Here is a 22,092-nt window from a genome sequence, read left to right on the forward strand (position 1 = left end):
TACATTGTTTCTCGATTTTGTAATCTTGTGATCTAGGCACTTGTTGGAGATCAAATTACGTATATACCGCCGTGATACACAAACTATTGATTTTGTAGCTGCTGTTGTTTTTCTGAGCTTTGATAGATTTACGTAAAGTGGATTCTATCTCTTCCTCGTAAACTGCAATGGGGCAGATGGCATCCAGATGATTGATATCTGAAGCCAAGTGAAACAGAAAGCAAAAATACTATTTCTGTCAACTACAAACATTTAAAATGTTTGAAAAATTTCCCAGTTTTGCAGCCCAGAATGCATTCGTAGACAAACAAACTTCATTTTAAGTTACACCTCAATGGTTTGGACAAAAGAAAAAATTGTTTTACTATTTATATAACACTAAAATATAATCAACTAGGAGCAACTCAAATCAAGTCTTTTATGTTATTTTCTACAAAGGGACTTTAGTCCCTTTGTAAAAATTGACTGAAGTCCTCATGGCTCAGTTTCAATGTAACAATGGTTTAGGTAAAAATAATTTAATTATGTACTATTAAATCACAAAGATGCTTATTTCTAAAATCAACTCAAATTTCATGACTGCATTAAGCCATCCATTGTAGCATGACAGAACTCAGTAAGTCGCTCATGCTGTTAATGAAAAGTTTTTTAATTTAAAATGGGTGAAGACAAATTTATTTTTCAATGCTAAGAAGTAGCAGTCACTACAATTTACAACGAATGCCGATAGAAGCATTTTATTTTACTTCGTTTTTACCTACATGTATGTTACTCAGTGTGCCATTCCCTCATCAAAACTTGAAATTAAAATGGTGTAAAATACATGAAAATGTTTTGACAAGATAAAAACAAAAAGGCAAAGAATGCAAGGTTCCATCTTTCTATGTTATTACTTAGGAGAGTGCAAAGATTGATGCCATTTAGGTGAGATTCATATGGTATTCATTTCTGAGTTATATTCATAGCTGATTGACTCAAAGTCACAATATGTATACAGCCTATACAGGTATAACATATATCCAAAAATTGAAAAAATTTAAGTAATTACAAATGGATACAAGATGGTCACAAAAAATATTCATTAATGAAATCAAATATTAAACATGTTGTATGTTTAGTCATAGACAAAATGTTTGTTTGTAGTCACATTACAATGACATGTACTCATTTTTTGTCGAGTAATGCAGAACGTATACCCACAGACTTCAATTCGTCAATAAGATCACCACTTTGGTGCATTTGCAATAATATATCACACCCACCAATAAATTCACCATTCATATACACTTGTGGTATGGTGGGCCAATCAGAGTACTCTTTTATTCCAGATCTTAGTGCATCATCTTCTAAGACGTTATACGAATCATATTCAACTCCATGCATTCGAAGTATTTGTACTACAGCATTGCTGAATCCACACATAGGTTGTGAAGGTATGCCTTTCATAAAAACAACCACTTTGTTCTTCTTTAAAAGGGAATCAATATGTTCTTGGCTGCCAGTATTGTTTGCATCAACAGTTGTTCCATTCCATCTTGAAAATGTGGAAACAATGTTTTTCTCAAGAAAGTTGGTTAGAAGACAGTCAGCACCAATTACTGGTAACAAATTAGGTTGAGTTTTGCCCTTATACACCATACTTGCGTAACGTTGTACTCCGCATGATAAACATCTTCTAGCAACATGTACACCTATATTGTTTTTCACAAAAATAAAACGTGAAAATGATAAGGCACTCATATTACATTTGATGAATCTAAAAAACAGAGAAGAAAAATAGTTGTTGCATAATGTAAAAATATTGTCGTAAGATGGATTACTCCAAAGTATTTCAGACGTATTACTAAAAATAAAACTATTTAAATATAATTCTTTTTGTCCTGTTTTTATGAAAATCTTCATGGTCTAAAATTCTACAAATCATCTCACTAAGCCATTTGTTTAAATATTGGATATTTTTTATGGAGTAGTATCGTAGTTTTGAAAATACCTCAACCACGTCATACCAACCGTGTACAAACTCCCTTATGCAAAATCCATCACTCCTTGGTAGGGTATGATATTATAATTTATCTTCAGACTTACATGGTCTAAACTAGACTATGATTCTTCATCGCTTAAGCTTCAACTGCTGAGCTAGCCTCTGTGCAAGTTTCGGCAAACACACACAGTTTTTTTTTTACTTTCTTATGTCGTATATTTATCGCTGTTTCTGAGTTTGAAACTGTTCACCAGGACCATTGAACAGAAGCAAGTGCCATTTATGCCTTGCCCAGGAGAATCATAAAAAGGTCAAGAGGAGTTCCACTGAGTACCAAACGCAAGCCGCGTTATTCCGGGCTCAGCACTCTAACCACTCCCCTATGAATCTGGTAGTTAGAGTATAGGAAGAAAACCTGAAACAAAAGACTGGTATTCTTTGACCAAGGCATCCGTCCACTCAATTTTAATTTGAGTTTCAGCACATGAAGAAAGATGTTGTAAAGATGCTAAATGTCTTCTAAAGTAATGTGCTGTATACAAAGTATTTTCTACAGTAACAACTGTAGTGGAACAAGAGCCAATATAGTCTTGAAAGATTTAGCTTTATTTCTGGAGTGTGATACTTAAAAATGCAAAGAAGCCAAGTGAGTTTGCAGGACACGTCGAAGGACCTTCAGTAAAGCATATAAATTTCTTTAAACATTACACAAAAAATTTTGAAAAAATGTTGTCCAGCTTTAATTTTACAGCACATTGAGCTATACGACTGGACTTGTTCGATATGACATCATAGAACTACAGGCTATTAACTTGAGCGAAATCTTTTCAATCCAATGCCTGAAACAGTAAAATGCTTGCAATTTTAAAAAACCGAAAGCCTTTGTATGACTTAAACTCGGCACACCGATAGGCAGGCGATGATGTCCGATTATCAAACTAGCTTTTGTGCAAGTTCCAATAGTCACACATTTTATTACCATACAAGGCAGTATTAGTATTATATCGTATTATAAATTTAGAATGGTTTACTGAACAGGAGCAAGTGTTGTTAATGCCTTGCCCAAATGCATTAACAACGATACAGCACCGCACTAGGACCAACTGCTGGAAAGTACAGCAGTTTTCGATGAGAAATCGTGCATGCAAAGATGCAAATTTTGGTGTGATGGCGTATAATGAAGCTTTAATTCCCTTACTGGAAAAGTTTGCTGCTTTCACTGAGCCAGATAAATGTGTCAAAAATTGTATTGCTAATATTTGCCCCACGCCAACGTAATAAGCTATACTTATAGTTATAACATATAGAGCGTAAGAGCAATTGGTGCAGAAGCCGAATTTCTGCGCTGCATTTATTATAAATTAACGTTAAAATAACCAGCTTTTCTTTGCTGTTTTATTGTTAATCGGCATAAAGATAAAAACTTTTGGCGTGCAAGTTGGTAAAACTCGTCAGTGCAGGTGGTGAAACTATAGGCCTAGTGTAGCCTATAAAACTTTACACTTACAGATTTAAAATAAAACGAAAATATGCTTACACACAATGAACAAACGAAAAAAGCGGTAAACTAAACAGCATGGTCCATGATCGGTAACCCCTCCCCCCAATCGGTGCGTCGATGACGTATGGGCCCCATTTCGTTCCCTTCCTAATGTACCGGTAGGTAATGTTGCCAAACCTGACAAATTTTGCAAAGACCTCTGTTAAGTCTATGATTTCTATGACTTTTAGATTTTTTGATCAAGATAGCACAAAGATCATAAAATTTGAAGATGGATGTGTAATAATAAATATATTAGTAAAACTAAGGTTAAATGTATCCAAATTTTCTGTTAATTGAAAATAATACAAAATACATAAAAATAGTAGAAACTACCCCAATTATTTTTTGCAGTATTTTACGTTTGACTAATTTTATTTATTTTATGAAGCGATTTATGATAACTATGATTTATTGCCAAGTTATCTGTGAAATTTCTAGAAACATGTGTTGTGTTTTACTTTCTGCAATTGAGTGCTGTAGGAATATGGATTGGTTTCAGGTTGACTTGTTGAATTGCAGTTTTACAAAAAATGAGGACGGCTACTATTTCACCAGAAAAAATCGTACGTTTAAAATTATTTTTCATTACTTCTTGTTAACCTAATTTAAAGGCAACGTCTATTTCACCGGCTGCCGGGTACCGAATTTGGAAAAAGCTATTTCAGTAAACGGCTAACCGGTTAGGCATTTGCCATTTTCTTACTTCTGTAAACAATGGCCGGTGAAGTAGACACTTATTTTACCGGTCGCCGTAGTAGGAAATTAGCAATACGGTAAACGGCAATTACGCTAGTCAGTGAATTTAAATGTATGCTAACTCTAATGGTAATAATCTAAATTAAACCCTAAATAACTTATATCGACTATTTGCTTACCTGTTCTCCCATCTTTAACTACGTGCTGTATGACCTACTTTCGGTGAAATAATGACTTCAAAAACAAAATGTTTCAGCAGAATCCCCAGTAGATGTTTGTCGTAACCAAACCACTAGTTGTGTGATAGTGATGATCACTGTTCCCTTTGTTTCACTAAAATAAGTGTCTACTTCACCGGCCACCGTTTACCCAGTATGGAATGTAAGTTCTTTTTTGCACCAAACAGTGTAATTTTAAAACACTGGTGTGCACCAGTAGGCGACGAAAAGTGTGCACCGGTATGAACAAGTGTGTACCACATGTTAACCACCTTGTTCACCATGTACCGCCTCTTTGGGAATTAGTTAGCTTACAAAGTAGTTTTTTTCAACCATTTTGTCCACCAAGTAGCTATGTTGTGCACCACAGTGCTTTCTTTCCAATCGGACCGTTTACTGAAGTAAGAAAATACCAATTACTCAAACGGCTAACCATTTACCAAAGTAGAATTTTATCACTATTTTGTTTAAAATATTGCTATTTGGGAATTACTTAGCTTACAAAGTAGAACCTTTTTTGAATCATTTTGTGCACCCGAAAGCTACATTGTGCAACGGACATATCTGTATGCTACTTTTCATGAGCTTTAGTGCTGCACTTAGATGAATTATTTTGCACTTAATGACCTGGACAGAACTTCTGTGCACTCAATTTTGAATTGGTTGAAAGATTGAATAAGCCAAACTGAACTGTGTACATTACGGTGTAATTGGCAATCTAAGTGCGCACTTCTATTGTGTCTGAACATTTTTGCACCACCACACTTGTCATTTTTAGTTGTTTGGCCATAGACTATTCTGCAATCTTGTCACCCTGGTCACAAACAGGATTTTGATCCCTATAGCAACTTCCCCAAGCATGTCCTTATCATTCCCCCTATTTCGATTTAATTGTTGATTTTTTGTGATAGTATAATGATGTGTGTATGGTTTTATTTTAGTTAATAATAATCTTTGTCAATGTACGTAATTTATTTGGTTTGGTGGCAATACAAACCTTCCATTGTTATTTATATCCATCACCATACATGGAACACCTTGCCCATTTTAAGCTTCCGGGCTTCGAAATTTTACTCCGTTGATTATCTGTGTGCAAATTTTCGTGTTGTTTTGCTATAACAAGATTAAAACCTAATAACTAGTTATATTCTGTAGCTTTTCTGCACCTATTTTGTTTTTCAGAGCGAATCATTGGATCAACACTCAAAACCATATTTTGATATTGCAGTTTAAAACTGTTAACTCAGTGCTTTTTGTGACTGTTGTAAAATTAGTAATATTAAATTTGAGATTGCTTGGATACATTTCACTCCTTTTCAGCTTGTGGAATTCGGAAGATCATAAGTCCAATATCAGTCATCAAAATGGTATGTTTTCATTATGGTGATGTTGAATAGATTTATGTTACAGTTACAGTTTACATTAGTTAGTAGTTTGGTACAACACAAATCTTAAGGAAACATTCATTTCAAGCCCGTATGGAACGAAAACGTTGTGTGCAACAGAGTTATGTGGTGTACAACAGAGTTATGTGGTGTACAACACATTATAGCCTGAATTCTTACGATGCCAGTTTGCACAACCTACATAACTTGTCTACAATTCCCAGTTGTCATAATTTTGTTTTATATTGCATTGAATGAAATTGGAACTGTCCATCGACCATGGTGGAAAGTGTGGCACCTGCACACACGGAGATTTATCAACGTGAACGCCAACTTTTTTGTTGTCACGCCGGTTTATCTTAAATAAACAAAGAAAGACTAGTTCATTGAATGCCTGTTTATAACAAATAAGCAAAGAATTGAGGTATTCGTGCCAAAATTGGCATTATTGCACATACCAGTTTTTGTCGAAAACTACCATACTTTCCGGTCGGGCCCACCCAAACCACTGGATAGGGGCAAGCATACCTAATGCTTTGCCGAAGGGTATTACAGTGATAACGCAACTGAGAATTGAAGCAGGATTGCTTTGCTATTGGCCAGATACTATCTACTGCATCACCAAGCTTGTCACACAACGTACTACATGGTGTTCATCTATCTATCTGTGCAATTTTACAGGAAGTTGTGTTGTGATAATGATTACATGATATGGCATCTTTTGTTCAAAAGCACAATGCATTGTTATAAAGTTGCAACTTCACTAACTGAGACTTCATGGTATGAGGTGAAATTATTCTATTGTAGTCAATGGCCAAAACATGGTATTGGCTTATACCGCAAGTATAGGCTAAAACAATATTTTAGACCCAAAAACCAGTAATGGGCTTATATGATGTGTCACCCGGGTGGGCCTATAATATATCAGCATATATGGTATATCAATTAAAGCAGGGCTTTCCAAACTTTTTCGCTCGCGACCCCTTTCAAATTTCTGAAGTTTTCCGGGATCCTTCACGTTTAAATTGATTAGCAGTGCGAAATATACATTAGTCATTAGTGACATTTATTGAGATGCAAAGACTGAATTCAAGCAACCAGAACTCAAAGCCTACTTACTACTTTACACATATGTAGGCTACTGGAAACAAAAAAGCACACACATTTATTCAGTGTGATTGGTGCGACTGCTTTCTGCTACAAAGCAAGTCCAGCCGTGGCTCAATATCTGTTAATGCTGGTCTCAAGGCGGTTTCAATGTTGATTAGGCTGGAACGATATTTTGTTTTGATTGTATTTTATACTTCGTGTAAAATTGGTATACGCTGTGCGACCCCTGAAGTTCGTTACGCGACCCCCAGTTTGGGAAGCCCTGAATTAAAGCATGCAATGAAATTACGATTGAAAACAGCTTTGTTTTTTTATACAGGGAGATGTAACAGACCTCAAAAATAAAGGTAATGCTGCACTTCAAAAGAATAATATAAAAGAAGCAATTTCGTTATACTCTCAGGTAATATTTATAATACTATAGTTTGTGAAGATATGGTGATTAACAATATCTGCTATGTAACATTTATATTAAAGAAATCTAGCCTTTAGTTGTTAGAAATAATGATTATAGTTTATGATCATAGCCTGTTTTACAAACATGCAAGTTTAATTTAATATGCATGTAAATCAACTATATTGTTAAGCTAATTGAAGCACATGAAACTAGGACTCGGTTATGAATTATATGATAACTATTTTTGCTAGTCTAATGTGATGTACAATTGCACATGTTTTTAAAACTGAATAATTGTTAAATTTTGTTAAAAAATTTGTTAAATGAGCAAAATGGTTGAAACTGTTTTTACAGTACAAATACTTTCCTTGTCAGAGTACCAGTGATAGCAGCCTGAGGAGAAATCGTTGCATGAGTCTAAACAGCTGCCAAACTCATACAATACATTAACCTAGAGTGTTTAGTTTGCAATGAAAGCTTGTTGCCCAAAGCCAAAAGGGCCCTTTGCATTACTTTGAGTTATTCAAAGTTTGTGCAATTAGTATTTTTGCAACAGGCATTTCTTGTTTGGGTGTTTTAAACTCTTTAAAATTTTGAGTTGATCAGCTTCCAAGTTCCATTGTATACGTTGGAACTTTTGTTAGCAATACTTTTTGAACTTTGTAGCCAATACACTGGTCAGCATTGTGCTAAACTGGTCGTTCACATCAAGAAGGCAGATGTCTTTTAATTTGTATTTTTAAGGCGCAGTTAAAAATCTGCTCAAAGCTGCTTAACGTTGAAGGGACTCATTTGAACTTAGCTTGAGTTACCCAAAGTTTAGTTGAAGTTATCCAAAGTTGGTACTTCATAAGGCATACATAGGGATTTTGCCACAACTGGGTGTGCAGATTCAAATGAAAAAAAAATTCTGACAGAGGTGTCTTGAGTTGATGCATTACTCTAGAATCCATTCTAGCATTCATTCACTTAATGCATTCACTCTAGCATTAACATGGGAATATAAAACTGCATTTTTTGTTTTCCAGGCCATTGGAATTGATTCAAAGAATCATGTCTTATACAGCAATCGATCTGCTGCTTATGCAAAGCAAAAAAAGTATGTTGAAGCGCTTGAAGATGCAGAAAAAGTCATTCAGCTAAAACCAGAATGGCCCAAGGTGTGTTTGTTTTTATATCCACACTTTTTCACCATTTGGCAACTACCTATTTAAAGTCCTTTTTCTAGGAAGTTTTAGCTTTTTCCTTCTTAACTTTTGTAAAGCTTGCAAGAAAAGCAACCTGTCTTTCTGATGTTTGTGATAATACTGTACCTGGATTTTAAAGTTGATATTTGTTAAAAAATCAGCTTAAAAGGTTAACATAACTTTGTATTGGGAAATCAGATTTATCTTAACTATACTGTACTTAATTTTGACATGGTATTTTTTAGGGATACTCTCGGAAGGGTTCTGCACTGGAATTTCTCAATCGGTTTGAAGAGGCAAAGCTTGCCTATGAGGAAGGGTTAAAATACGATTCCGATAATGAACAGCTTAAACAAGGAATTAAACAGTGCAATCAACACCTTACAGGTAGATTGTTACGAACAACAGGTACTAGCTATAACTGACAAATTTATCATCAGTCCACCTTGATACCACAAAAACGACTATAGGAAGGACCAAAATCGAGAGGTTTTACTTAATATACATCATTAGATCAAGTAGGCTGGACTAGCAATGAAATTTTTGCTACTCCCTAACTGTATTCAAAAGTAAAAATATCCAGCCTATGTCTGCCTATAAATAGTTCTTTGAAATTTTCATATTCAGTACTTTATTGTCATAATCAAATTTAAACATTTCTAATATTTAAGGATTTTTTGATCAAAGGTCCAGCGGGAAGTCAACCAATCAATCCATTTTCCAACTTGGATGAACTCAAAAGAAAACTTAAGCTTCATCCCAAAACTAGCAAATATTTTGAAGATCCGAGTTATGAGCAAATGTTACAGGAACTTAATGAACAACCCACATTGCTTGCTAGGTACGTTGTGTCTTTGCAGGCATGGAATATATTTTACTGCCTCTATAGTAAAGTTTGGTGATAAAAGTAAAATCAAGTTTTTGTAATTGTTTTATAATAAATTTATATGATTGCATTACATATACATACAAAATAATTGCAATATTTAGCTTTTAAGAGTAGACCTGTACATCATAGTTTGTACAGTGGTTCTCAACAGGGTTGGGGCGATTACGTCTACCAAACAATTGAAAAAATAATTGAGTAAAACTAAAGTTATATCATATATTTTTTTTTTCAATTTGCAATTGGTAGGGCATGTTTTTTCATAAAATTAATTTTTTGATGAAAGAAAATAGTGAAAGAACTGTAGGTTTGAGATTTCATGATAGTAGGGCAAATATTAATGAAGTTGTGAAGTCAATAAAAGAACAATTTTTTCGTAATACAATAAAGTCATTAAGATCAGATCATTTTTTTGTATTTTTAAGTCAAAATGATCCTTGATCAAACCAAATCACTAGTTAGTGAAAAAAAATAGTTTTGCTTATCTTTGTTGGTAAGTTGTCATTTGCGTTTTGCTTCATGCATCTGTAAAAATGGCAACGATTACATTTTTTTATTGTCGTCTTATCAAATTGTCACCAGCCTATCTCAGGCAACCAGTATAATATTATCTTTACTACACCCACAGCAGTGTAAACATTTTTTACATCACACTATTGAATGTTTGTCAAACCCCACTTTTGTCTGCTCCAACAAAGCAGTTTCCAATATTCCGTGTCATACCCCACCCAATAAAAAATTGCAGCAACTTTATTTTTGTGCTGCTAAAAATTCACAGAAATGCTCAACAAAGACCATTTTTATGAGTAAATTCTGTCATGATTGATTGATTGTTGGGTTATTCTCTCTATTTTGGTTATTTGTGTATTGGAAAATTCTGTTTTAGTATATTCTAGTGTGGTGTACCAGTTTCATTTTGGTATATCATATTTGCTTGTTTAAAAAATGTCCCCAGTAAGATAAGTTTATTAATTAATAAATGAATGAATAACTAGTAAATTGATACATTTATCAGTATATTTATGGAAAATATTTTTGTTTCCAGTAAACTGAATGATCCCAGGCTGCAGAACACACTCAGTGTATTGATAGGGGTAGACTTGGATATGAGCGGTGCTAATGGAGATGAACCCATGGAATCTGAAGAAGCTCCTCCAGCTCCAAAATCTGAAACACCACCACCTTCGAAGGAAAAACCTTCGCATGAGCAGGAGGTACATTTACAGTTTCATGAGAGATCGTTTTATAAAAATATTTTTTGTTTTTCAACTTCTACCGTGTTTTGATCAAATTTATTGCACAATATTCTAAATTACTGAGCGAATAAAGAAAGTTTACTTTAATATCACAAGATTTTGAATTTCTTTGCAGTCTTTGGAAGAAAAGGGGCTTGGGAATGCTGCATACAAGAAAAAAGATTTTGAAAGTGCTTTAGCGCATTATGATAAGGCGTCCAAACTTGATCCCACTAATATGGCCTTCTTAACCAACAAAGCTGCAGTTTACTTTGAGCAAAATGAGTTGGAAAAATGTCGAGAAGTATGTCATAAAGCTATTGAGGTTGGAAGAGAACACAGAGCAGGATATGCTTTGATAGCCAAGTACGTTGCATTATTACTGTAGAGCTTGTAATTATACGAGGCCTGTTTAAAAAGTATCCGACCTTTTGGTATAGAGCACACAACACAATGAATTTTACAAATTTTATTTAATCTCCAAAATAACCCCCTTGGAGGTCCACACACTTTTCCCAGCGTTTTTTCCACTTCTGGAAACATCTCTTGAATTGCTCCTCTGGCATGTTCCATAGCTCCCTACGTCGATTTTCTATAATGTCTTCTTGTGACTGAAATCATGTCCCTTTTAGAGTGGTTTTCATAAATTCTGAATTCATGTTAGTTTTCATAAATTCTGGGCCATGGTTTGCACATTTCAACATGTACTGGGCAATTTCCTTCCGAAGTTCCTTCTGTTGCTCTGTTAGCAGCTTGGGAACGAATTTTGACGACACTCTCTGCAGGTGTAAATCCTCGATTAAGATGGAATGAACTGATCTCATGCTTATTCCCACATCTGCATCGATTTCTCGTGCTGTTAAACGACGATCTTCCAGTACTTATTTGCTGGCCTTCTCAATCACCTCCTCGTTTCGATGGCCTCTCTGAGCGTGGCTTGCTCTCCACTGACATTCGGCCATCTTTAAAGTGATTTAAACCATTCCTTTTTCTGAGTTGGACTTAAGGTCGCATCTCCAAAAACCTGCTGAATCTTTCGAATTGTTTCAGTTTGACTATCACCAAGCTTTTGGCAAAACTTAATGCAATGCCTCTGTTCGATGCGTTCTGTCATTGAAATTCGATTTTTAGTGAAAAACAATCACCGAGCACACCTGCGTTCAATGCTTAACACAGAGAGAATGAAATGAATGCTTAACACAGGCCGATCGCCTTGAAATGATTCTCACGTACGGAATAATAGTGACCTAACAATGCCCAAAAAAACTTGGTGCAGGTGGCACTACTTTTGGTGGGAAGAGATAAGGTCGGATACTTTTTGCACAGATCCCGTATACATAATAGGACGTAAATGGTATCAGCTCATCCAACACGCATCCCGCCTGGTTGAAGGATTTGTGTGGCTCATTTAGAGGTTTTATGTTATCACAAATACTCTTTGATTTAATATGCCGCAAGCAATACCTGAGAAGACTTGTAGAGATTGACCAAAACAAACCATTTTCATCTAGAATAGTACATGTAGCTGTTCGTGGATGGAGTTCGTTTGCTATACTCATTACTAACACATAATACCTAAAAAGATGTGGTAATTCACACCTCTGCAGGTGTGTAGAGCTCTTAAGTATTGTACATTGCTTACTTTGATAACATACTCAACAATGTGCTCAAGTATTGCACAAGTTATTTAAAGTTGCTTTATTTAAAAACATAAATTTTTTTCACTTATACTTTGCGTTAAACTTAGTCAAGTGGAATAAGTTGTATGATGTGTGCCCTGCTCTTTATTAAATGACCTTATTTTTGCCTGGTTAAAATTGTTTGGTTGGACATAGCTGGATTAAACTCTTAATTTAACTTCACTGCACATTATTTCAACTTGTGTTTCTTCAACCTGAGTCCGCCATGAAACCTTATTTCAAAAGTGTAGAGAAACCATCACTACTGACCAGCTAAAGGCCTGTACAAATGCCTTACTACAAATGTTTTTAGGGCATTTGCTCGTATCGGAAATTCTTACATGAGAGAGAAGAATTATGCTTCAGCAAAACAATTTTTTGATAAATCTTTGGCTGAACAACGGACAAAAGATGTGCTTGCAAAAGCACAGCAATGTGAGAAGGCCATGGCTGAAGCTGAGCGCTTAGCCTACATTAATCCAGAATTGTCACTTGAGGAAAAGAAGAAGGGCAATGACTTCTACAATGCTGGTGAGTGAATTGCTATACCACTGCAAGTCTAATCGAAGAGGAATTCATTTCTGATTTTTATCCCTGGACAATATAAAATAACTTTTAATCCTATTTCTCTTATTTACCTGGTTGAAATTTAGTGCCATTGATGTCATTGATTGCATTAGCAGTAATGTGATTCACTTCTTTTTATTCAATCCTCAGGTTAATTTTGTATTGTAAAAATGCCTTACTTTTGTAAATTCCCCAACTGTTTAGATTATATGTTTTGTAGGAAAATATCCTGAAGCTTTGAAATGCTATAATGAAGCAATCAAGAGAAGCCCAGACAACGCCACCCTATATTCGAACCGAGCTGCATGCTACATGAAGCTATTAGAATTTCGACTCGCTTTAAAAGACTGTGATGAGTGCGTGCAAAAGGATCCTAATTTTAGTAAGTCATAGCAGTCTTCTTAATGCAAGTTGTTACTGTTTCAAACTTTATACATCTTACATTTTTCATGTTTATAGGTAAGCTTGTAATTATTTTCTTGTACTGTAATTTGTACTTAAATTACCAAGTTTTACTCTGACCCTGTGATCATCAAATCATATCATCTTGTCATTTTACGTATACTGTTTAGTTAAGGGTCACATCCGAAAAGGTGGAGCATTGGAGGCCATGAAGGAGTTCTCGCGAGCTGTGGATGCATACCAAAAAGCACTCGAAGTTGATCCAAACAACTCTGAGGCAACTGATGGTTGCAGAAGATGTTTACACGTAAGTCTGCATTTTGCACTTTCACCGATCTGGCGTCAGTTTTGCAAGTCACAGTGACTCTGGCTGTTTAATCATGGGGGGTTATTTACCAGACGTTGGTTTTCAGTTACGGGTAAAATCAATTGTTTTGTCATTGTTACTGTTTTTCTCAATCTACATTTTTCAAGTACTGTATAATAACAATAGTAGAAGGTCTAAAAGTGTAAATTACTGTAATGTAATTTAATAATGTCGTCAAAAAAATTGTTATTTGAATATTTATTTGTTTTGCTACTTTTCAATTGAATGTAGCCTGGTGTTTCATTTCAATGGGGAGTGATTTATAAAGGGGAGCATTTCACCAGTTTGGCAATATATGGTAACTAGTTGTCTGTTGACCTTAGTTGGCCAGTAAACATGTGTGGTTAAGTGGATTGATACATTTTCTGTACCTACTTTTTACACACATTATGGCTACCTGTTTGCTTCAGATAGAAGTTATTTATGATCTCAATCATAAATAAAAGACCAGGCTCTCTCATTAGGTTGCAGTACTTGTACACAAGTACTCTTACTTACTTACTTCGTATTTTGGTCTTGTCTGCAACGTCATTATGGTGATGGTGATGGCTTGCTCCTGTTTCAAGCAAAGCTGCATGCCGGAACTAACTAATTCCAACTGGGGCACTGCGACTATAACTAATGTTACCTCAACTAGTTATATAACACTTTTCTCCTGACCAGTCAGCACTGACCACTCGTAGAGCAAAAATCAGTTAACCGCCGATTATATGCTGTAGTGAGACTGAGGCCTAAGGATTACCCAAATTTCTGAGGCTAAAGGATAACCTAAATTTTACATGTTAGTTGGTGTATGGTAGTGAAATGAAGAAAAGGGATATTTGTAGATAGGTGTGTTTAAAATTATGAAATAACAGCAGATTGTGTACTCAATGCATAAATTCTTTGTTCCGGTTGAGTTAATCCATCTTTTTACCTTATCTTTCTCGTTGGTAGAATGATTACCAAAATCGCAACAACCCTGAAGAAGTGCAAAAGAGGGCGATGTCTGATCCTGAAGTGGGAAGAATTATGAGAGATCCTGCTATGAAAATGATTCTTGACCAAATCCAGCGAGATCCTAAAGCATTGCAGGAGTAAGTAACAACTTCTTTCTGTTTAAATTGATCACCATTATCTAAGCAAAATCACTTCGTAATTTTCATAAACGACTGACGATTGGTAAAGGTTTTGTTTTTAAAACTTTCTTTGTGATGTTTATTGGTTCGCACGCAGACAGGCGTGTTAACTAGGCTCAAAGGGTGAAGAAACATTGCCCAATTTAAGTCGTGCAAAGGCTGTCTTCAGTCCTAGGATAAACCTTTTAAATACCGTATCAACTAAACTACCGTAGACTCGGTGCTTACGTTGTATTAAGCAAATACCAGCTTCTTTCATGGCACATTTTATTTATCTATTTTCAAGTTTTTTAGGCTAGATCATAGTTTTCTCCTATTTACCTGTTTTAATAACGTGTACCTTTTAAAGGCATCTAAAGAACCCAGAGGTTGCACGTAATATACAAAAGCTTCTTGATGTTGGCATATTATCCGTACGTTGATATCGTCAAGAAATAAAGATCTACATCAGCACAACTGGAATTTACCATATCCAAGACTGAACATTGAAAAGTGTAATATTTATAGAAAACATGCCCCCATAAAAGACTATTATTGTACCTGCAATATCATTTTCCGCAGCACGTAACATTAACTCGAATGTGCTTATGACGAAACCTGTAATCAACGACAGGTAATTTAAACTACCAGCTTCTACACGCAATTTCATATGAATGCGCAAACATCAGTACATGGTTTTGGTATTTCGAAAGTTCGGAATTGTTTCCGATACGTTTTATTGTTATTCTCTGTATGATATATGAACTTTGATCAGTAATTTTGTCAATAAACTGCTATTGTTAGCATGTAGTATGGACCAATGTTAGTTAAGATGATAATTTCGGTCAGACGTTGCATAAATTAGGCCACAGTGTGCGCTCAGTTACAAACAATTTTTATCTGCACTGTCACAGTGCTCAAGGTTAGTAAGTTGAGAATTAGAGCCCGCAGTTTACACGCACAGTCGAAATTGGATCACACTGATATCACCTGAAATATAAATGTTCCGTAGTACTATACTAAAGACTGGAAAATGATTTCGCAAGAGCCAAGCAGCATAAACGTAAAGCACTTCTATTTCATCAACTTAGCTGGCGAGCGATTCGTATTTAGATCAGGTAGGCAGTAACCTTTTATGTACTGATAAAACACCTTTTGCAAACACATTCTATGCTTCGGTTGCTAAATGTCTACTCTAGAGTCTAGACAACATAGCGCGCGATCACGTTGGAAAAAAGTCTGAAGCAAACAAGATAGTTGTGCATTGGCGTCACCATTCCTTTGGACTTTTTAGTAATCGTAGGTGAAAACAACACCCCAATTTATTTTCTTCGTTAGCACTTCATCAGTGCGCAAAACAGATTTTAACAAGAGGTTATTTTCCAAAAATTGTGTTCTACCGGAAAGCTCTTGTTCGTTTACCTGAAATATACGTCACACAGTTGTTTTTTTGTCGTATTTTATTGCTTTACGGTTCTGGAAACATCGACTTTTATATTGTGTAGATGACTACTTGACGTCATCGTGATACAGAGGATTGATATTTTAAACAAAACACTTTTTATTGCAAGCACTGTTGTAAATGGAATTTTATTCCGTTTAAGGGACAATGTTAATACCTTTGTTGTACTATATGCGAATTTGATTTTACAGATGGTCTAGCAGTTCTTGATCTGCTGCTAAGCTTTGTCATCTTAGATCAGAACAATATTCCGATTTTGACTGGAAAATAATCAAATATGGTTGATGTATTACCAATCTGCTGTTCAAGTAATCCAAAGTTCGCAAATTTCTCCCTTTGCTTTCTCTGAACTATTACGTTTATTGTTCTCGTTATCACATAATCAGTTTTATCATCATCAGCCTTGTCTTAAACGTTTTGGCCCTTACCATGACAACGCATGGTTTTATAAAACTACTACATTATTTCAAAGATAGCTAGTTGGAAACGCTGAAATAGGCTACTGTAAGTTTGTTTGCATTTCCCCTTTTTTTTAAAATAAATTATTTAAATGTCATATAAATGTACCTTTTGGTGCTGGAAAAAATATCGGGTTCATTTCATGTGAAAATAAAATGTTGATGGATTACCGAAACATAAACCTACTCCTATACTAGTTTCTTACATATTTTTTCATTGTTAAAGCGGTTCATTTCTGAAGCATACTTCTCCAGTCTCTGAGATTATCATCAGCCAACTTTAAATAATAGGCTATAATAGATAATATTCGGTTTTGACGTGAAAAGGAACTTAAACATATTAGGCAAACACAGTTTATTTTGCCAATTACAGGTACCTACGGCCTATTAAGTAGTTACAAAAAAAAAACTAAAAATAATTGCGCAAATATTACGAAGTTATTGCCAAACATACTAAGGTCGTAAAAAAGAAAGAATGTTTTCCATAAAGACTTCTTGGTAAGTTGCAAGTGAATTTCATGGTATAAATTACTGCGTTGACGCCCTTGTTTGTCTAGACAAACTTTATACCCTTAATGTTTGCTCGCACTTTTTTTAGCAAGCTGAAGCTTCTCCCCTACAGGTTAAATAAGATATACATGTAGCATTGACATTAAAGTTAGCAATAGTCACGTTAAAACGTCGCAGTGTTTGCAAAAAGTTTTTAAATTATTGATTTTCCTTGTTTTAAACTGTACAACAGTATACATTATAAATTAATGTTAAACAACAGAGATAGTTATAAGCATAGCTGCCGCAATACCACGGTTAAAATGTTACGTTTTGTGGTATGTTCACTACTTCTAGTTTGTATTACAAGTGGAAAGGAGGAACTAAAGACTGGTAAATAACTGTTGTTTGTTACTAAAATTTTTTAACTAAATATGTAACTACTGGAAATGCTTTATCAATAAATTACTAAATCAACTAACAAGATACAGTTATTGTAAAAGTAAACATGTTCGTAGCTTTCTTTTATTCGCATTTTTGGAAATAGGATAGGCTATATCTATCCTGAAAAATAAAGTTGATATTTCAAATAGGCTATAGACTTTGTTTTACTTTTGTAAAATTTTTGAAAAATACGGATTGCAAAAAAGCTTTTTTCCAAAAGAGTTTCTCAACTTGGTATGAAGACACATATAAATGTTTATTTCGCATTTGCTTGTAGCTCACTTTCTTGTTGGCGGATAGTTTACTTTTGGTAAATTTCCTCAGTGACTTGAAACCTGCTAATAACATAGTTGAATTAAACTATAAGCGACCAAGCTGACACGAAGTTATACTGATGCTGATTGAATGACAATTAACCTATTGTATATATTTAATCTGAGCTATTTCTTTCATCAGATGAACACGAAAGACTAGGCTGCTGGAAAGATGAACCTGGACATCCTGCAATTGCTTTTATCGAAGGTACTTCGTTGCTACTGGACGGCGATTATAAGACAAGAACTGTACCGCTGCTTAAATGTTCCTTATTAGCCAGGTTATACAAGAACCAAGTTTTCGCTTTGCAGGTTTGTTTTGGTCGTTCATTTTAAATTAATTTGCATTAACGATAATTAGACTTATTAACTACGCTGAAATAGGCTGTATAAACTACGACATAGCAAACTATAGGCTAGTCAGCTAGTGCACATTAAATCTTTATTAGCAATGTCTCCTATTTCAACTCTTCATAATTCAGGTTGTTGACAGACTAAATTATAAAAATATCGAAAAATGTAGTCTTCACTCATGTTACAATAATTGATAATTATGTTTTATTCGTTTAGGATGGAGGTAAATGTGCCATGTCAAAAAATGCACTTAAAACCTTCAACAAATATGGAGAATCCACACAGTGCTTCTCCAATGGAACAGGTGGTCCCGAAGCAAATGAGGTGTATAAAATACTCGAAGTTTAGGTAAATCAAACCACTGTTCCTAATGCAAAGTTAGCTATACCGCTTATGGAGTGTATGTTTAATTTGGAACCACTCTCATGTGAGCTAACATTTTAGACCATTTTCACGACATTTGAAGAATAACTTAGATACTTTTTCTGTTTTTAGGTGGAATATTGAAAAAAACGTTGATTTACAATTTAACAAACAATTTGTAGGCCCACACAAAGAAAATTTGTGTTAATCATGCTATAGCCTAAGCTATATTTTTGTATATTGTAATTGAGTGTTGATATTTTAATACATTTTATGAAAGAAGTATTTGCTGTCACCATTTTCGTTGTTGAAAACGCAAGCGATCAAAACTGTTCTTCTGGACTCTGGAGTAACCGTATAATGCAAAGCGAGGAACCCAACGCAGTTGCATCGATCACATTGGCTTATAAGGCCGGTCCTGGCTCTAGCCATAAGTTAGCTATATAGCCTACGCCTACGTATATAATAATAGCTGTATAGCCATATTGTATTATAACGATAAAATATATAGGCTACCGTACTTTCACAAATAAATTTAAACGTAATTTTAAGTTGTCCAAAAGTCATATTACACAATCTTGCGATTTGGCTGGTGACTCAGACGCAAGAGAAGCGTTGGGCTCTCTGAGCTACATTTTGGGCCATTGGCACGTGAGCACTTGAACTAAGTGAAAACCTTTACGTGTAAGTTATTGGATTGGCCAAATGGGACAAATACACGCGGTTACACGTTAATAAAAAATGTAGTCGTGGGTCGGGACCGTTGTTGGCCAAAGTGGACGAAAACGTTTGAGTAAGGTACCTGAGCCTAATAAGGCCCGGTCCCTAATAAGGCCCATTGCTCATATTTCGCAAACCCGTGCAAATAAATGAAAAATGTTATCCCTGTATAAAAACTAATATAAATTCATGATGGTTTACCAGATTTCATCCTTGTCACGTGATCAACCGATTCGCTAGAGCACAACAAAAATTTGATATTTGCAGTTAAGGTGGTTTTGTTAATTTAGAAAAAAAGTAAGTGAGAATTTGGCCGGTTAAATGAACTGTTGTCAGCCGGCTGAAGTTTTCATGTAACAACCAACTTAGTATTGAAAAGGATAATGCACTTTTTTTTGCTAAAATTTTTCTGATAATAAAAATGTGACATTTTTTTCGTGGATACCACATGCGCCTAATAAGGCCCATGCAAGATCCTTGATGGTTGATCCCCCCAAAAAAGAAAAAAGGTCTTTGCTACAAAATATTCCAGAAAAAGTACCAAAAATTGCTCAAATAATTTTGAACTGCCCAAAAATTGCCTATTTAATGACGGTTAGGGGGGCCGGTGACCCCCCGCCTGCTGCACCTATGCTGATGGGTCACATTCCTTTAAGTTTTCAACCCACGTTTGTTGGTCGTTGTCTTGCACAAATTGGTGGTTGCTGTCTTGTTTTATTTGCTTAATACGATTTTTCAGCTATGTTTTGAATCAAAATACTCACAAAATTGGTGGGCCTTATTAGGAGCCTATAATGCTCCTAATAAGGTCCATTTTTTGGTATTTTTAATTTCTTTATAAAATTTTTTTAGGGGGTTGTCAGGTATTGTGGTTTTAATATGTTGTAGTCATATACCCTCACTAATAAAATACGATTTTTCAGTCTATTCTCATTTGTGGTTCTTGAGTTATTTTCAAAAAAGTGTTAGGTGGGCCTTATTTGATACTGGTACCTTATAAAGCGAAGGTTGGCGGCTGCAATGTACTTGCAGACTGGGTTTAAGCTATAGGTTGTAATTATATAGACCGATATATATAATCCATAGTGAGAAGTGTAACACACAAATGCACAAAATTCATCAACTTGCACGCCAGCTTTTTTATTCTCATACGTTAGGTATTCTCTTTTATGGATATTCTCATTTGGCTTTCAACAATCATTGTGGAAAATTCAGCCGTTGGAGCTGAGTTAAAGCAAAAGTGGCTTCACCAGGAATTTCTCAAAATTAACTACCGCTGGAAATGACAAATTTGCATTAATTAATTATTATCTTTCCATGTTTATTTTCGGTGGAGCGTATTTTAATGCAGTGGTTCCTAACCAGGAGTGCGAAACCTCGGGATTAGCAATTATTTGGCGCTATTGTATATATAGATATGAGTATACATTTTATTTCGACGGCGTTTTAAAGCGAATTTTGGTGCGTGAAAAACCAAAACTTTTGCGCTTCCAGCATTTTGACCGGTGTGGTCGATGGCGGGGTTGTTAGTCCCAGTTTGTAAAAACTTTTGTCTTCCCATCAATGCAATCGTTAATACATCACTACTTATAGGCAATGTTCCCTCTAATTTTTCACGAGTCTGAGCAAACACACTAACTCCCTGAGCGGTCCCTTGGACCACTGTGAGCAACATCAAACGTTCCACGTGCGCACTGTGGCCATTATTATGCGTTTATTTTATTTTCAATTTAAGGTTGGATTTTTTTCTTGTGCGCAGCACAGATTTTCTGTGCGCGGAGACCGAGTCAGCAGTGCGCATTTGCGCACGCGCGCAGCTTAGAGGGAACATTGCTTATAGGGGGTGCGACAACACATCAAAAGATTTTTTGGGGTACGTGGAATACAAAAGGTTCCAGAGTACCAGACAATTCAAAGCCGGCAAATAGTTACGTTAACAATGCCTTATGACGTTTCAGTTTAACTTAAAGGGTCTATAGCAGTGGTTCCCAACCTTTTTTGGTGTTGGGGCCGAATTTCAAACTTCATAGTACGTATGGAGCCGCATGAAAACACTCAAGTAATTTTAACGAAAATTTTAAAGCATGAAATCATGTACCAACGAATAGCAACACTAACAAGAAAAATAACACAAATCAATTTAATGTCCAACTTGGCATTGGCTTTGAGCTTTAACAACTTTGTCAAAGCGAGGCGAAATTGTGGTTTAGGATTCAGGAGGCAGTTTATGATTCACAATAATTAGACAATCGACCATTCACAACAGTATAAAGTAGACCAGGGCTTCCCAAACTGGGGGTCGCGACCCCGCAAGGGGTCGCGTTACGAACGTCAGGGGTCGCAGAGCGTATACCAATTTTACACGAAGTACAAAATACAATCAAAACAAAATATCGTTCCAGCCTAATCAACATTAAAACCGCTTTGAGACCAGCATTAGCAGATGTTGAGCCACGGCTGGACTTGCTTTGTAGCAGAAAGCAGTCGCACCAATCACACTGAATAAATGTGTGTGCTTTTTTTGTTTCCAGTGGCCTACATATGTGTAAAGTAGTAAGTAGGCTTTGAGTACTGGTTGCTTGAATTCAGTCTTTGCATCTCAATAAATGTCACTAATGACAAAGGTATATTTCGCACTGCTAATCAATTTAAACGTGAAGGGTCGCGGAAAACTTCAGAAGTTTGAAAGGGGTCGCGAGCAAAAAAGTTTGGGAAGCCCTGAAGTAGACTACAAGGTG

At 35.5% G+C, this 22,092-nt stretch overlaps 3 protein-coding genes across 3 annotated transcripts; 2 read left to right on the top strand and 1 right to left on the bottom strand.

Moving 5' to 3' along the window:
• Positions 1-721: 721 nt before the first annotated feature.
• On the bottom strand, positions 722-3,638 carry LOC143447087 (uncharacterized). The gene has a single exon (XM_076947022.1). The coding sequence runs from the start codon at positions 1,900-1,902 to the stop codon at positions 1,165-1,167; it is 738 nt and encodes a 245-aa protein (XP_076803137.1). The 5' UTR covers positions 1,903-3,638; the 3' UTR covers positions 722-1,164.
• A 347-nt stretch (positions 3,639-3,985) lies between these two features.
• On the top strand, positions 3,986-15,560 carry LOC143446148 (stress-induced-phosphoprotein 1-like). The gene is made up of 13 exons (XM_076945661.1): positions 3,986-4,087; positions 5,621-5,805; positions 7,253-7,336; positions 8,359-8,490; positions 8,763-8,904; positions 9,205-9,358; positions 10,449-10,617; positions 10,775-11,004; positions 12,631-12,848; positions 13,105-13,266; positions 13,457-13,593; positions 14,590-14,729; positions 15,121-15,560. The coding sequence occupies exons 2-13, from the start codon at positions 5,803-5,805 to the stop codon at positions 15,191-15,193; spliced, it is 1,644 nt and encodes a 547-aa protein (XP_076801776.1). The 5' UTR covers positions 3,986-4,087; positions 5,621-5,802; the 3' UTR covers positions 15,194-15,560.
• Positions 15,561-17,326: 1,766 nt separating this feature from the next.
• On the top strand, positions 17,327-18,919 carry LOC143446293 (uncharacterized). The gene is made up of 4 exons (XM_076945877.1): positions 17,327-17,552; positions 18,060-18,229; positions 18,488-18,619; positions 18,767-18,919. Exons 1-3 carry the CDS (start codon positions 17,429-17,431, stop codon positions 18,617-18,619), a joined length of 426 nt encoding a protein of 141 aa, XP_076801992.1. The 5' UTR covers positions 17,327-17,428; the 3' UTR covers positions 18,767-18,919.
• The last annotated feature ends 3,173 nt before the right edge of the window (positions 18,920-22,092 follow it).

The sequence above is a fragment of the Clavelina lepadiformis genome, chromosome 2 (assembly GCF_947623445.1).
Source record: "Clavelina lepadiformis chromosome 2, kaClaLepa1.1, whole genome shotgun sequence".
Lineage (NCBI taxonomy): Eukaryota > Metazoa > Chordata > Ascidiacea > Aplousobranchia > Clavelinidae > Clavelina > Clavelina lepadiformis.

Coding starts and splice junctions, on each gene's coding strand:
- LOC143447087 (XM_076947022.1), bottom strand. CDS start 1,902: ATGAAGATTTTCATAAAAACAGGACAAAAAGAATTATATTTAAATAGT.
- LOC143446293 (XM_076945877.1), top strand. CDS start 17,429: ATGTTAAACAACAGAGATAGTTATAAGCATAGCTGCCGCAATACCACG. Junction 17,553..18,059: donor AAAGGAGGAACTAAAGACTG/GTAAATAACTGT, acceptor TTCTTTCATCAG/ATGAACACGAAAGACTAGGC. Junction 18,230..18,487: donor ACCAAGTTTTCGCTTTGCAG/GTTTGTTTTGGT, acceptor TTATTCGTTTAG/GATGGAGGTAAATGTGCCAT.
- LOC143446148 (XM_076945661.1), top strand. Junction 8,905..9,204: donor GTGCAATCAACACCTTACAG/GTAGATTGTTAC, acceptor TTTTGATCAAAG/GTCCAGCGGGAAGTCAACCA. Junction 13,594..14,589: donor GTTGCAGAAGATGTTTACAC/GTAAGTCTGCAT, acceptor TCTCGTTGGTAG/AATGATTACCAAAATCGCAA.